This window comes from Peromyscus californicus, unplaced genomic scaffold (assembly GCF_007827085.1).
Source record: "Peromyscus californicus insignis strain IS unplaced genomic scaffold, ASM782708v3 Scaffold_23__1_contigs__length_62951481, whole genome shotgun sequence".
NCBI lineage: Eukaryota > Metazoa > Chordata > Mammalia > Rodentia > Cricetidae > Peromyscus > Peromyscus californicus.
Window position 1 is genome coordinate 28,046,854 of NW_026294534.1, and position 13,871 is coordinate 28,060,724.

Consider the following 13,871-nt stretch of genomic DNA (forward strand, 5'->3'; position numbering starts at 1 on the left):
AACAGGCCAACATCTCCCAAGTTACTAAGGAATGTATCTTTTTCTCTCTATTTTGAGACAAGGTTTCTCTGTGTAGCTTTGGAGCCTGTCCTGGAACTCTCACTCTGTAGACCAGGCTGGCCTCAAACTCACAGAGATCCACATGCTTCTGCCTCCCGAGTGCTGGGATTAAAGGCGTACACCACCACTGCCTGGCATATCTTTCTCTTTAGTCTGTCTTAAGTAAGAATTTGTAGACACAACCTTGTCAAAATCTTTGTCCTGTCTTATTTTTCTACATGATATGAGTTCAAGTTCTATGACAAAAGGTGAATCCTAGAAATCACCATTAACTCAGCAAAAATTCAGTATGTGGGTCACTTCCACAGCAGGCAGCTTGGAAACATCTTCTGTGGTCAGAAGGAAGTGGTCTTCCAAATCACAGGCTCACCAGTGCTAAACAGCGTTAAAGGACACTAAATACTGTCCACATCAGTTCTTACTATCATTTCAATTAGTAAAGACAACCATATTTCTTTATAAAGAACATAATTTAGGGTTATTTGATGTGTGTGGTATTCGGTCCACATGTGTACCACATGCATGCCTGGTGCCTGTGGAGGCCAGAAGAGGGCATCAGATCCCCTAGAACTGGAGTTACAGACAGTTGTGAGCTGCTACAGGAATGTTGGGAATTAAATCCAGGTCCTCTGGAAGAGCAGCCAGTGCTCTTGACCATTGAACCATCTCTCCAGCCTGAAAACTATACTTCTTATTACACCATTTCAATGAAATCAGCAGAGGGCTCTTTTCTTTTTACGTCTGAATGCTATTTCCCTTGTGTGAACGACCAGGAGAAGTGCATCATTTTCCTCAGTATAGTATGACAGAATCCTTATTGGACTATCCTCAGACACAGTTTTGAGTGGAAGGAGAAAGTCATCCAAAAGATCATTTCTAGCTCAGAAAAGGCAAATCAGGAGACTCGGTAAGTGGATCACATCTTATATACATACATCCCTTGATCCTTGTAAAAACTACCCAGGCAAGGCCTACTTCTGTACAAATCCACTGTGCAGTCACCTCATTTCGACTCCACCACCTCCAAGCGTCGCCCGGCTTAGAGGACTACGTGCTTTCCACTAACAAGCTCTTGGTGAGATCGCATGAATCCATCTTTACAAGGCAGTAAGTGGAAATTTTTACTTAAAAAATTGTATAACATTGTCCTGTGTCATGAATTGTTTGTTCTTTACTTGGGAAACAAAGGAGTTTAACAATCCATCTTTTCTGATAATAAAATTTGCTTAAAATACTTACCTTACCTAAATTTCTAGGAAGCTATGTATTTCTTTTCAAAAATGATTTTCATTTGTGTGTATGTGTTCATGTGTAGGCAGGTGTGCATGGAGACCAAAGGTCAACGTCTGGCACTCTTCAGGCACCACCTTATGAGCCCCAGGGCTCTGCCTGCCTCTGCCTTCCTGGATTATAATCCTGTAGCAAGACACCTGGTTTTTACATATGGGTTCTGAGGCTTGAATTCAGGCCTTTAAGCTTGTTTGGTAAACATTCAGTGACTTAGCTCCAAACTGTATTTCATCTGAGGCCAACCATCCATTCTGTTAAGACCTGTAGCTCTAACTGAAGTTGCTCATAGCTGCCACTTTAAAATTCATGCAAACTTGACCGTCAGTCATCTTACCTCAGGCCAGTTTGGAAGCTGAAAGAGAACTGCGTTCAGATCCTCTATGGCTGCTTTAAACTCCTGGAGGCCAGCGTAGGACTCGGCTCTGTAGATTTTGAGAGTCAGGTCACTAGGCTCTGAAATAGACATTTCACAAGGATATAATTAATTTAGAAAGATTACTATAATAATCTGCAAAATATTATACTAGCTTAAGAAAAGACTTGAGTCCAAAGCCAAAAACTACCAAATTGAAGTTTATAAACCAAGTACAGCATTCATGCAACACACTTTTTATATTAAAAGTTGAACGCAAGTTTTGTCATAAGATTAGTTCAGTGACAAGAATTATAATTAGGAACACTGGAAATACTTTTGTGATAAAAAAAAATTACTTGTAAAAAAAACTCTTTTTTTTTCCCAAAAAAGTACCCTATAAAGATTTTCAAGCCACGTCTTACATGTTTAGAAAACTTGTCTTTTTTGAAACTTTATCAATTAAAATAGAATCATATTACTAACCCCTGAAACCTTAATTTATAAATCACTGTTTATAAAAACAAATGAAAAACCAAAACCACTTCAGATGAAGTGATGGGAGTGTCCAAGGTTCGGTCTTATGACAGTATAAAGTGGTCCTGATTCTAAAGGGAATGGACTGATCAGAATTAGTTTGTATGTGGTCAAATCTTTAATTCCCAGTCACAGCAGGGCTTGTACCTAAATACATACATCTAGTTCCAAATGCTCCTGGAAACCCGCTGCTCCCCTCACTGTCCATTATGCACGTGCTTGTAAAACCAAACTATTATCCAGTAGCTTCAGGACTCAGGCACTGAGCTGGTCCTCTGCTGTTACTGTAACTAATTAATACAGGTGCTCAAACCATCAGCTAAAGCCTAAGCAAACATTTAATACACTATTGATGAGGTTCAGCTGACTCTTCTTTAAAGCTATTCAGCTTTCAGCTTTCAAAATCTTATGTTTCTAAAATAAAGCATTTGTTGTAAATGACACTTAATGCCTCCAAAAATACATTTAATAAAACTCAGTAGTTCCTAATTTACTCTAGTTTTTAAATAAGTGTTTTCCACAGATAGCCCCCACTTTAGAACTCAATTAGGCACTTTCAAGTCTCTGTAGCATGCTTGAGAAACTGGAATGATATTGTTCCCTCAATTTTACATTGATGAAAAACCTTGAATCAATATTTCATGAGAAACGCCTTACTTCCTAAATAAAAAGACCCAGTAGCTGCACACAGGAACTCACAACGGTGGTGACGGCATGCACAAGCCAGACACATCCTCAAACCAGAGTAAAGCCCAGCATGGTGAGAGGAAGCAGACAGGAAGTCCCACCCCGAGCAGAGGAGCCTGGCAACTGACAGCTGCTGGGAGATAAGAATCTGTGTCAAGACTGCTGCCGATGGGTAGGCCAACCATGCGCCAGTGGAAGGCCACACATCCATGAATCCATGGGCCACACAAATTGCATTTGGTGGGTGGGAAAAAAAACAAACGGAGGACACAAAGCTGGGATGAGGAGTGGATCTGGGAGGAGCTGGGAGAAGGGTGAATATGACCCAAACTTGTTGCATGAAATCTCAAAGACCTGATAAAAAGTATTTTGAAAAAGACAGGACAAAAATTCCATGTTTCTTCTTAAAGCAATAATTTAAAACAAACTGAACAAAACTGCACAGAAATTTTAAAAGCCCAGTGATTGATCAACCAAGAATTAAAGAGCTCCCTTCCATTCCACCTGCCTCTGAGCACCTTACAATCTAACGGGTAAACAGCCTCAGCAGCACTGACTGGGGAGCCGAGTGTGCGAGCCAACACCACCCAAAATTGAGCAGCAAAGTCTCGGCATCCAGGAAGTGTGACTTCGCATCACAGCTCAGGGGCTTCCAGCCGCCTCGGTGAGGCAGAGACCCCTCAAGAGGTAGTTCAGCGCGGAAGCACAGCCCCCTCCGTCCCTGGAGGGCTTCTTCTCCTGTCACATGTTTACACAGTTCTCACCGTGCTTGGCACATGGTGCACACTCCCATCTTCCCATCCACCTGCTGGGACTGGAGTGTGAACCGGCTTCCTCCTGCTCCCGGGAGCACTTGGCCTCCAGCTGCTGGCAGTTTGCGGAGGACGGGGAATGTTTTGCACGTGGGGTCTAGATGGCAGATACTACTGGGCTAGAGGGCTGTAACCTAGCGGTTCCCAGTCAGACGTGCTTCCTGGTTGGTAGCATGTACAGTGCAGTCCCACCCTAGTTCACCACCACCATGAAGCCACTGCGTGCCACACTTTCCTGGTCACCATGCATAAATATACGTCATTCTACAAAAAGAAAAGAAGGAGCTGTCCTCACTCTGACAAAAGTGGAAAAGGGGCCGTATCTTCTCTACAAACACTCAGCTACGTTGCCCGTCTACAGCCAGTCCTAAAAAGTGGGTGCACTTGGAATAAGAGAAGAGGTATACTCTGAGAAGAGAGGAAAACAGAGCTGGAATAATTTACAACACTTGCCCAGCTCCCTGTAGGTCAAATGTTAACGGAGTCATTATTCTGAGTGACTCCATTAGCAAATAGCAATGTGTCCGTGAGCTCACACTTTGATCACTTCTGAAGGAAGCAGGGCCACCCCACTCACTCACTTCCCATTCTCAATTCTCCAAGGGACCCAAGCACACTACTTTAGGCCCTTTGGATATTCAAGCACACAGAATGTTTACTCGCCACAGAAACTTTCAAGAAAGCCAACTGAAAATAGCACCCTGCCCTGACTGTCATCAACCCAAGGTTGAAAGTCAACAAGGATGAACCACCTGCTCCGCACTTGAAGACACTGGAGTAAACAAAGGACTTTACCACCTGGGTCACCACAGAGGACCCCAGTCCACCACTGCAGGTGTCCACGGCACCCGGCACATGCCTGGCGTGTTTTACACTCTGTTGAAAAGTGAGGAGCTGGGATGACCTGGTTTGGGCTAACCATACTGAGGGAAAGCGCTGTGGTTCTTAAGAGCCTGGCACTGTGGGGCCCACCTGTCACCTCCACATTCAGGAATCTGGAAGATCCTGAATTAGAGGCTAGCCTGGTCTACCTGATGAATTCTAGGACTACATGGTGAGACTTTGCCAAAAACAAGATGAAAAAAGGTGTGGTGGTCCCAAACCCTGTGATCTCATCTAGCTGTTCCCTGCCACCAGGCATGTATCTAGTTCCTTGCCATTATTTACCTCTAGGGTCTGTCCCCTCAGGCTTGAATTTTCACCCTAATGTCACAATCACACTTCCATCCGCCTGCTATAGCTCTCCTCCAATCAGCCTGTTCGCCATCAGAAAGTGCTTTCACCTTTCTATGAGTGACAGTGCTGACTTCTCAAATCAACGTCATCCTTAGCACTGGTAAGTCTCTTCTCTTTCCCAGTTCTCCTGCCAGGAGTCCTAAGTTGGGCTCCTATTAGAGAAGCTAGCTTTCTTCCGCCAATAGCTTTACCTGTCTTCACCATCCACAAGACAGAGACGTGAGGGGAGGCCCTGCCTCTTTCGGCCTTACATCTTATCGTCACCCCCCCCCCCCGCCCCCCCCCCCCCCCACACCCCCATTTCAATTCCCAATGAGAGACGACTGCTCTTCGGATGCCAGTGTCTATGTCCCGACTCCTCCCTTTGCTCGGTCTTCCCTCCTCATCCTTCTGTCCCTTCCGTAGCCCTCTTCTTCTCTGCATGACTTTTCCATCCAACATGTGACTCAGCTCACCAACCTCCTTTCAGGATGCTCTCCTCTGGAGTCTGCCTTGGTACAGAAGATCATTAGGATCAACAGTGTGTGAGGTCAGACGACTTGGCCCCTCCTCACTGTCATCTGGGGAAAATGACAAATATCCTTTACTTCACTTAGCTCTGCCTGAGGGGGTTTAAGGTTTTAAAACTTAACCAAAAAAAAAAAAATCTTGCGCATTAGAATGGGTGTGTCCATGCCACAGCACCCATGTGGAGGTCAGAAGATAATCTCGAGCATCAAGCCTAAAGACAGCGTCTCTCTTGTTCTGTGCTGCGGCTGCCAGGCTGGCTGCCACTCAGCTTCTTACCGTTTTCGTTTTTTGCCTCTCACCCCACTATAGAAATGCCAGGGTTATAGATCCATGGTACTGCCTCATGCTTTACTTGAGCGTCCATGCTTGCACTCACCTAGGAAGACATCACCCCACCCCCCTGAAATCTATTTTGATGAAACTGGGCCTGCTGGTTCGGATTTGTAATCTCAGCTACTAGGGAGACAGAAGCGGGAAGATCTCAAGTTCAAGGCCTGCCTAGGCAACTTAGTGAGGCCTGTCAAACTAAAAAGTGAGAAGAGCTGGGGATAAAGCTTGGTGCTGGAGGGCTTGCCCGCATGCATGAGACCCTGGTTGTAACACATGCAACTGGCCCACGCTGGTAATGACAGACTCAAGATGCTCAACCCGGCGCTCATGCTGTTCACAGCTCCACACAGTTAGTAATGAGCAATTAACACAGGACTGATGCATGGGACACATGAAGGGCTAGGCTGATTTCGTCCATCACTCTGTGTGCACAGCACTGGAAAGCAGCTCCATGTTGAGATGAGGGACGTCTCCATCTCTTACTCTGTGTCCCGAGAGTCTTGTGATCTAAGGGAAACACTAAAACCTGAGCCCTCTGAACTCCTCGGTCAAGTTCTCATTTCCTCTTGCACTTGGCACTGTCGTCAGTAGACAGCTAAGCTCTGCTGCACCGCTGAAGAAACTAGGTGGGCCGCCCACGCACACCATGGACTGAAGGGGTTCTCTAGCCATGGGTCCTCATCACTGTGTCTATCTTCAGGGATCCACAACATTAGCGAGAATCTTAAAATTTGTTTCTTTAATCCACCTTAGAGATTTTTTTTTTTTTGGCCATAGTGCAAAAGTTCTAAAATGCATACTGAGAAACTGAAAAATAAAATTAGGAATTAAGCTGGATAGGGTGGTACATGTTATGACTTCAGCATGTGGGTATGTTGAGGCAGGATGGGGAACTTGAGGCCAGCCTGTACTAAATGTGTTCAAGGTTAGCCTACATGATACTGTAAGAACCTACCTCAAAAGAAAATATATGTGTGTGTATGTGTATATATGTTGTTATATGCATATATGTGTGTGTATATATATTATATATATATTATTTTCCCCTCTCACTCCCCATCATCTCTAAATAGCCAGTATCCATACCATCAAAAGACAAAATCGAGGTACACTAGCTGCAAGCTTTATCCTAGGGGAAGAAGAGCAAGCTGAGGTGGAGGCGGCAATGGAGGCAGGTGGTACCCTGGGCAACCAGGAAACTAGTGACAGGCGAGCTCCTCTTCCAGCTGTTCCAGCAGCAGTAATGGACTGAGGATCACACGCCTCCACCATCACCAATAACTCAGACTATTCTCTCCTCCAGAAAATCGTCAGGGACAGGTAGGGATGAAGTGTTCTGAGCTGTCACATGTGGGAATTTGGGAATCCACATCTGCACCAGCCAGGAGTATCACCATCCGATCAATTACATGAGTTTTAGTTTAACCAGTCTTCAAACTCTCCAAGGTACACATACACCATCATCACTGCACACTGCCAGTGGAGTTCTCATCCTAACCAGGAGACAGGCCAGCCAGCTGTGACCTGATCATGTATTGCAACAAGCATGAGTCTATATGGAGGCAGAGACGGTTTCTTCAACAAAGACAGGAGTCATGACCACAGGATTCATGACAATGGAAACCAAACAGAAACTAGTAAGGACAGAGAGTGCCTGTCACCTCAGCGTAAGTGTCAAAAAAACATTGTTTGATAGTCACTTCAGGCCCTGGAACTAAAGTGGTCTGAATTATTTTTGAAAATCTATAAAGAAGAGCTTTACAATTTGCCACGTTTCTTTATACAAATTTTAAAATCCACATCTAGTTTTATACAGAAAGGAGAATTGTGGTTCCAGTTTAGTTACACTGATAACCTCTCAATGCTGAGATCCATCCATCTATCCGTTCGTCCGTCTGTCCTCCATCCATCTGTGTGTCTGTGTAATAACAATCTCGCACTGAACCTGGAGATCACCAATTCAGCTCACCAGCAAGCACTGTGGCATCTCCTTCTTTCTCCCCAGCCTTGGGATTACAGGTAGACGCTAATATGCTCAGCTTTCTCCATGGGTGCTGGGCAGAGAACTCAGGTCTCCACGCTTGTGTGGCAAGAACTGTACATAACGCCTCATTTTCCCAGCCCCATCTGTGGGTTTTATGAAGAGAGAAGGGTTTCCATAATAGGAAGTGTCACAATTCTTAACAATTTCTGACAGCTTGGGATGGGCGAATTGTATAGATTAGCTGAATAAGTATTTTAAATACAGTATCTATTATACTGAAAGAAATCTCTTGCCAGTGTATCATTTTGGAGCGCTTGAGAGAAAACTTTCAAGTTGAAAGGGATATGCATGTTCTGGTGATCCGAAAATATGCTTTTTCAGTGATTCACTTTTATTAGCATTTTGAGAAAACTTATTGGTTACATTTAGGGATAAACCATATTATTTACCTTAAAAGTATAGGTTCTGTAAAAGGTTTTAATGATTTTTAAAACTGTAATTGAACACACAGGTCAAAATCTAAACATGTTACTGTGTCCTAAAATTGCAGAAGTCTTTCGTTAAGCCACGTGTGATGTACGGCTGCACCCACTGGATATTACCTATCTCTACATGCTCATCTGTGCATTAAGATTAGGGTTGCGATTGTTTTTCAAGGAGAACAAAATGCCAATACACAGTCAGATAAAACTGAATCAGTTTTACTAAAAGCATTGTTTTTGAGGTAAAGACTCACAGAGCCATATAATGGGGAGACAATGCCCTACCTGTATGTCCTACGCCACATTAAAATGGACATTTCAATCAGAAGAGATCTGCATTTCTGACGTAGATCCTACAAGGTTCAAATACCACCTCGCTGTGTAAGCCAGTCCACTTAGGCATGTACATAGACTACGAAGAGACAGGCTAGTGATACACCCTCAAGCGATGTAGGACTCTTAGCAGTCAGTTTCTACATTGGGTGTGTGCACAAAATGTCCTCGTTGATGGCCTTATTATTTCTTCCTTATTTATATATTAAAGTATCAAAATATCCAATGAGTAACAAAAAAATAAACTTTTCCATTGTTTTTTGAGCAGTCACAGGTAAGGAGAAAGATCCCAACTGATGTGTGGATCCCAAGATGTGGGTTCAGGTTCCCTTCAGGCAGCTTAACTCTTTGGCTCAGTTTCCCGATCTAGAAAGTGCTTCTCTATAAAACAGTTATATCGGCAGGCATGGTAATACATGCCTTTACCCCAGCACTCAGGAGGCAGAGCAGGATTATCTCTGGGAGTTTGAGGCCAGCCTGGTCTACAATGTGAGTTCCAGGATAGCCAGGGCTGTTACACAGAGAAAGCCTGCCTCAAAAAAAACCCCAAAAACTTTTATCTTAAAATCACTAAAAAAACTGAATAAAATAACAAATGAAGGGAAAAAACTAGACGGGCCTGGCACGCAAGTGCTCAAGCAGTACCGAGAGTGTCAATGACATGGCGACAATTTCAGAATGTCATAAAAGCAGCTGATTAACTCTTGATGTGTTTTAGAAGAGGGTGCTCCACCTTGTCATTTACCCACATAGATCTCAGACGAGAAGATAAACATCTTTGGGGATCAGGAACGGAGACTGGACACCACAGCTGTCCAAAGTGAGCTGGGGAGAAGAAGACTTAAACAAAGCTGCTGTCTTGCAGATCAGAGTGTTCGGAGGGAATTCATTTTCCGTAACAACTCAACTCCAATTCTGAAAAATACCTCGTAATAAAAGAAATGGAAAACTATACCATGTTATCTAAAATGTTACTTGAGGAGGCTGGAGAGATGGCTCAGCAGTTAAGAGCACTTGCTACTTTTGCAGAGGACCCAGGTTCGATTCCCAGCACCCATACTGGGCACTCACTAATAGCCTGTTAACTCCAGCTCCAGGGAACCTGACATCTCTTCTGGCCTCTGCAGGCACTGGTACACATATGGGGTGTGTGTGTATGTGTGTGTATGTGTGTGTGTGTGTGTGTGTATAGACACATGCATTTACACACACACAAATTTTAAAAATAACAAATCTCTAAAAAAATGAAATGTTTTAAATTAAATAGAAACAATTTTGAATAAACAAAAAGTTACTGTACAAATAACTACAAATCTAAGGTAACTATGTTTTGGTATACTTTTCATTATTTGATGAACAAGTGACAGGTAAAATATGGAAAGTACTTATTTAAAACGGGACACTTAAAAGGTATTTGTAGGGCCAGGCTTTTCCATCTTCTACAACAAAAAGACTACTATATCCGTCTTTTTAGTAACACAACACTGTAAAGACCTTTCAAGCTCCTCATTAACTAAATGACTATAGTATCAATTAATTAGAAGTCCATAATTAACAAACTCAATTCTTAAAAATATTTTTGAATAAATATCATTTCGCTACAATTAAATAAACCAATAATACAAACTCTGCAATGACAGGGACTTAATTTTGTTCTTTATTCTATTTCTATATAGCACATGTTCCTGCCATATCAAAGACACTCAGTAAATACTTGTTGAATGAACAGTATGGAGAGTTAATATTCCTTCCATACTAATACTTCAATCTACTCCATTTGCAGGGGCAAGTCACCTGGTTTCTGCTTAGTTCTAACTTGACTATTGGTCTTAGAAGCCATCTGCAACTCTTGGGCTTTCTTTCCCCAGCCCATGAACTAGAAACACTGATGCTTGCCTTTCAGTTCACACAGGTTTTGTGGGGTTCAGTTAAGATGATGGAAATGAAAATATTCTGTGAACTATAAGAAGCACATATCTGCCCATGTTCTTTGTGCAAAAAGGATATAAATACGTTTAGAGTAAATTAAAATGCAATCATTTGAAACTGGTTGAATTGTGGAAGACTGCAAAGCTCTTTACATTCTCTTTAAACATATTCAGAATGTACTGGATTTGATCAATCTTTTTATAACTAAAACTTTGTAGTATCTTTTGCTTCCCCAAACTGATACGGCAGGCTGCTACTAACTGACATGTATACTCTACAATCAGGATTTCACTTTTATTTGGTAATAACGTATATAGAAACTGGAATTGAGCATGAAACCACAAGGCTTAGATTTCAGTTTCAGCAAATTCACTAACAATAACAAAGCATTCGCGTTGTGAAACTGTCTATGGTTTTCTGGGAATTTACTGTGCAAGGCACTTTTTTGAAGCAGTTCACATGTTTCAAAAAATTAATTCTCACAGCATCCCTCTGAAAGAGAGACCACGCTCACGTTTTAGACAAGGAATCCAGAGCACAGAGAGGTCAGGCCACATACCCAGGTCACACAGTAGGTAGAGGCTGTATCGGGACTCAGTTAGGTAGTCTGCTTCCAGCGTGCGGAGCTTTGTCATTAGTCATAAAACATCTCAAGCTTTAGAGGCCTCAACTTCCTTCTGAAGGTTCTCTGGAGGATCCATCACACATATAAAACTACTGAGAGTCAAGAACTATACAATTAATATTAAAGACAAAAATCTGGGCAGGTAAGATAGCTCAGCCAGTAAAGACATTTGCTGCCAAGCCATTCCCAGGTCCAACGTGGAGGAAGAGAAGCGATTCCCACAAGCTGTCCTCTGGCTTCCACACACACACCATGGCATGTATGTGTGCACATGCAATAAAGTAAATAAATGAAAACACCAAAAAAACTCAAAAATGTCCCCTTTCTTTTAACAATTTAAATAAAAGCGCACACCGGATTTTTTAAAAAGCCAGTTCAAATTGTCAGTTACACTGTTCTGTTTTCATGTGGCGAGTGGGGACACAGGAAAGAGGGGAGGTCAGTGTAAAACTCCCGTATGAAAAGACAGCAGCACTCCACAGTGGGATCAGTTCAAAAGACTTGAGTATAAAGATTCAAAGCAGCAAAGACTTTTACGTAAGCTCCCTGAATACTAAGAGGAAAGTTATGAAACATCTGAGAGTTAATACCAAAAGATCAATGGATTAAATGTTATCTAAATATATTTCAATGCAACAGAACCTTATGTAATCTCAATGGGACTTCTGATTTTTTGGCAAGGGTTTCCAAGCTTGCTTTTTCTGTCGACAGGGACAAGTTTGGTTGTGTGTGGGCCAACTGCAGACTGGATTATTTTTTTCTAATAGTATTTGTTCCATTCTCAGAAACACGAAAAATTACAGCAAAGGATTTTTTTCCCATTATCAACAATGACAGGACCATTAATAAGTATAGCTGGGACAATTACAAATGCATTTCAAATGCTGACCTAGCTAATTCACCAACTCCAGAAAAAGTTAACCCTGGCAACTGTGCAAACGGATTTACGAGGCTAGCAGCTAGCAAACTGTGGTGGGTTGTTCGTTTTGAAGGCCAGGAATGCAAAGCAGAATAATACACATGCCAGGCAAGCCCTCTACCCCTGAGCTACACGCCCACTCTTATTAATGCCCATAAATTATGAAACATAAATTTGCCATCTACCAACTACAATATGTTTTCTCTAATTGTTCTCCTATCTCTCATGAAGAATTCAAAAGATAAAAATATTATTCCCACTAATATCATTGAGATACATATTCAGGTGTAGAATTACTGATTCTTGAGAAACCTACAAATAAGGGGAAAAAATAATAAACCAATAAGCCAACAAAGTGAAAGGCAAGAGACCTGAGTTCTAGTCCTGCAAAAGTGTGGTTACACAGCTTGTAGGCAAATTCTACACACGGTCTGTGAAGCTCAGAAACAGAAGAGTTCATCACTCATGGCTTTTTCTGTTAAAGATAATGTCCTGGTCTAAACCCTAGAAGCTTAATATCGGGCACAGGACACTAAATTAGTTCCTACTTAGGAAATGAACTCATTCTCCCAGGACAGGACCTGAATTGATCAGATCAAATAACTACATCAGAAGCTAATAAAATATTGCTTCAAGTTTCACTCTCAATTATATACTAATGACAAAAAAACTTTCATTGGAAATATGCATTAAATTTTGGTGAACTATAGAGACAGGTGAACCCCGGTCAACACGTAAAAATGGAGGGTCTGAGCTGCCTATACAAGCCACCACCCAGGTGTCACTTGTCCTAGCTCTGCTTCCTCATTAAGGTCAGACCACAGCCTGTTACTGGATGACTGGAACAGCCAAGTCCAGCTTCCCCACTCGACTTTATTCACCCAGGTACTAGTCACCCCCACCAGCACCGTGGCTTCCAAAGCTTTCTTTTGTTCTGGATTTATCACTCCAGTTTATTAGCACCTGCTCCTCATGAAGATCCTGAAAGAAAATGAAAACATGCCATATTTGTGCTCTAAACTCTAGGGGTATGACTGAAGCTACTGTCACCTGTTCAATATGACTAAAAGACTCACGAGATGATACTTTCTGTAACAGTTTATAACTTACCTAAAACCTAAAATCAGTTCATATTTCCAGGGTCACTGATTTCCTGGGGGCTATTCCCATAAGTAATTTCTTGTAGCAGGCAAGAGATACAAAGTATACCCTACACCCGGTGACCAACGACGATACTGTTGACGTTTGGGCCTGATTAGTTTTTCATGTGGGAGGCTGTGAGTCTTGGAATGTTCAGTAGCATCCTTGGAAGGGCTTTAGATGTCTGTACGGACACGACCCCCACAAGGGGTGGCCATCCAAAGATGTCTCTAGATGCTTTTCTAGATAAGGTCCCCTGATGTAAAATCCCCAGGCACTAAGCCCCCGCACCCTCACCCCGCTCCCCCGGCCCGGTAGAGAATAACCGAATTCAAAGGTCTAAAGAGAAACTTCGTGGTTTTGCTAAGTTTGCATGACCCTTTTTCGCAGCAGCCTAAAGTCATCTCAAGAAAAACGCTGAGCGGGAGACGACGACAAGGCTGCTGCTTCTTGGAGACGAAAATATAAACAAAAGACAGACAAAGCTTCCCTTCACAGGTCTACTGTGAGTAAGGCAAACTCTTGATGGGAGGCAACCTCTCCACCAACACCGGGGGGTATGTGGGAGCACGCCCAGCGGTCTATGGAAGCGCGATCTGAGATAGGCAGGTGGCGGTTCCAGGAGCAAGCGATCCCGCAGGCGCT

The 13,871-nt window shown here is 42.7% G+C and overlaps 1 protein-coding gene across 1 annotated transcript in view; it reads right to left on the reverse strand.

The window, feature by feature from the left end:
• Positions 1-13,871, reverse strand: part of Lonrf1 (LON peptidase N-terminal domain and ring finger 1) — a 32,312-nt gene that overhangs the window by 17,140 nt on the left and 1,301 nt on the right. Inside the window, exon 2 of the mRNA XM_052752038.1 lies at positions 1,685-1,803. Within this exon, the coding sequence (XP_052607998.1) occupies positions 1,685-1,803 (119 nt within the window). The remainder of the gene's footprint in view (positions 1-1,684; positions 1,804-13,871) is intronic.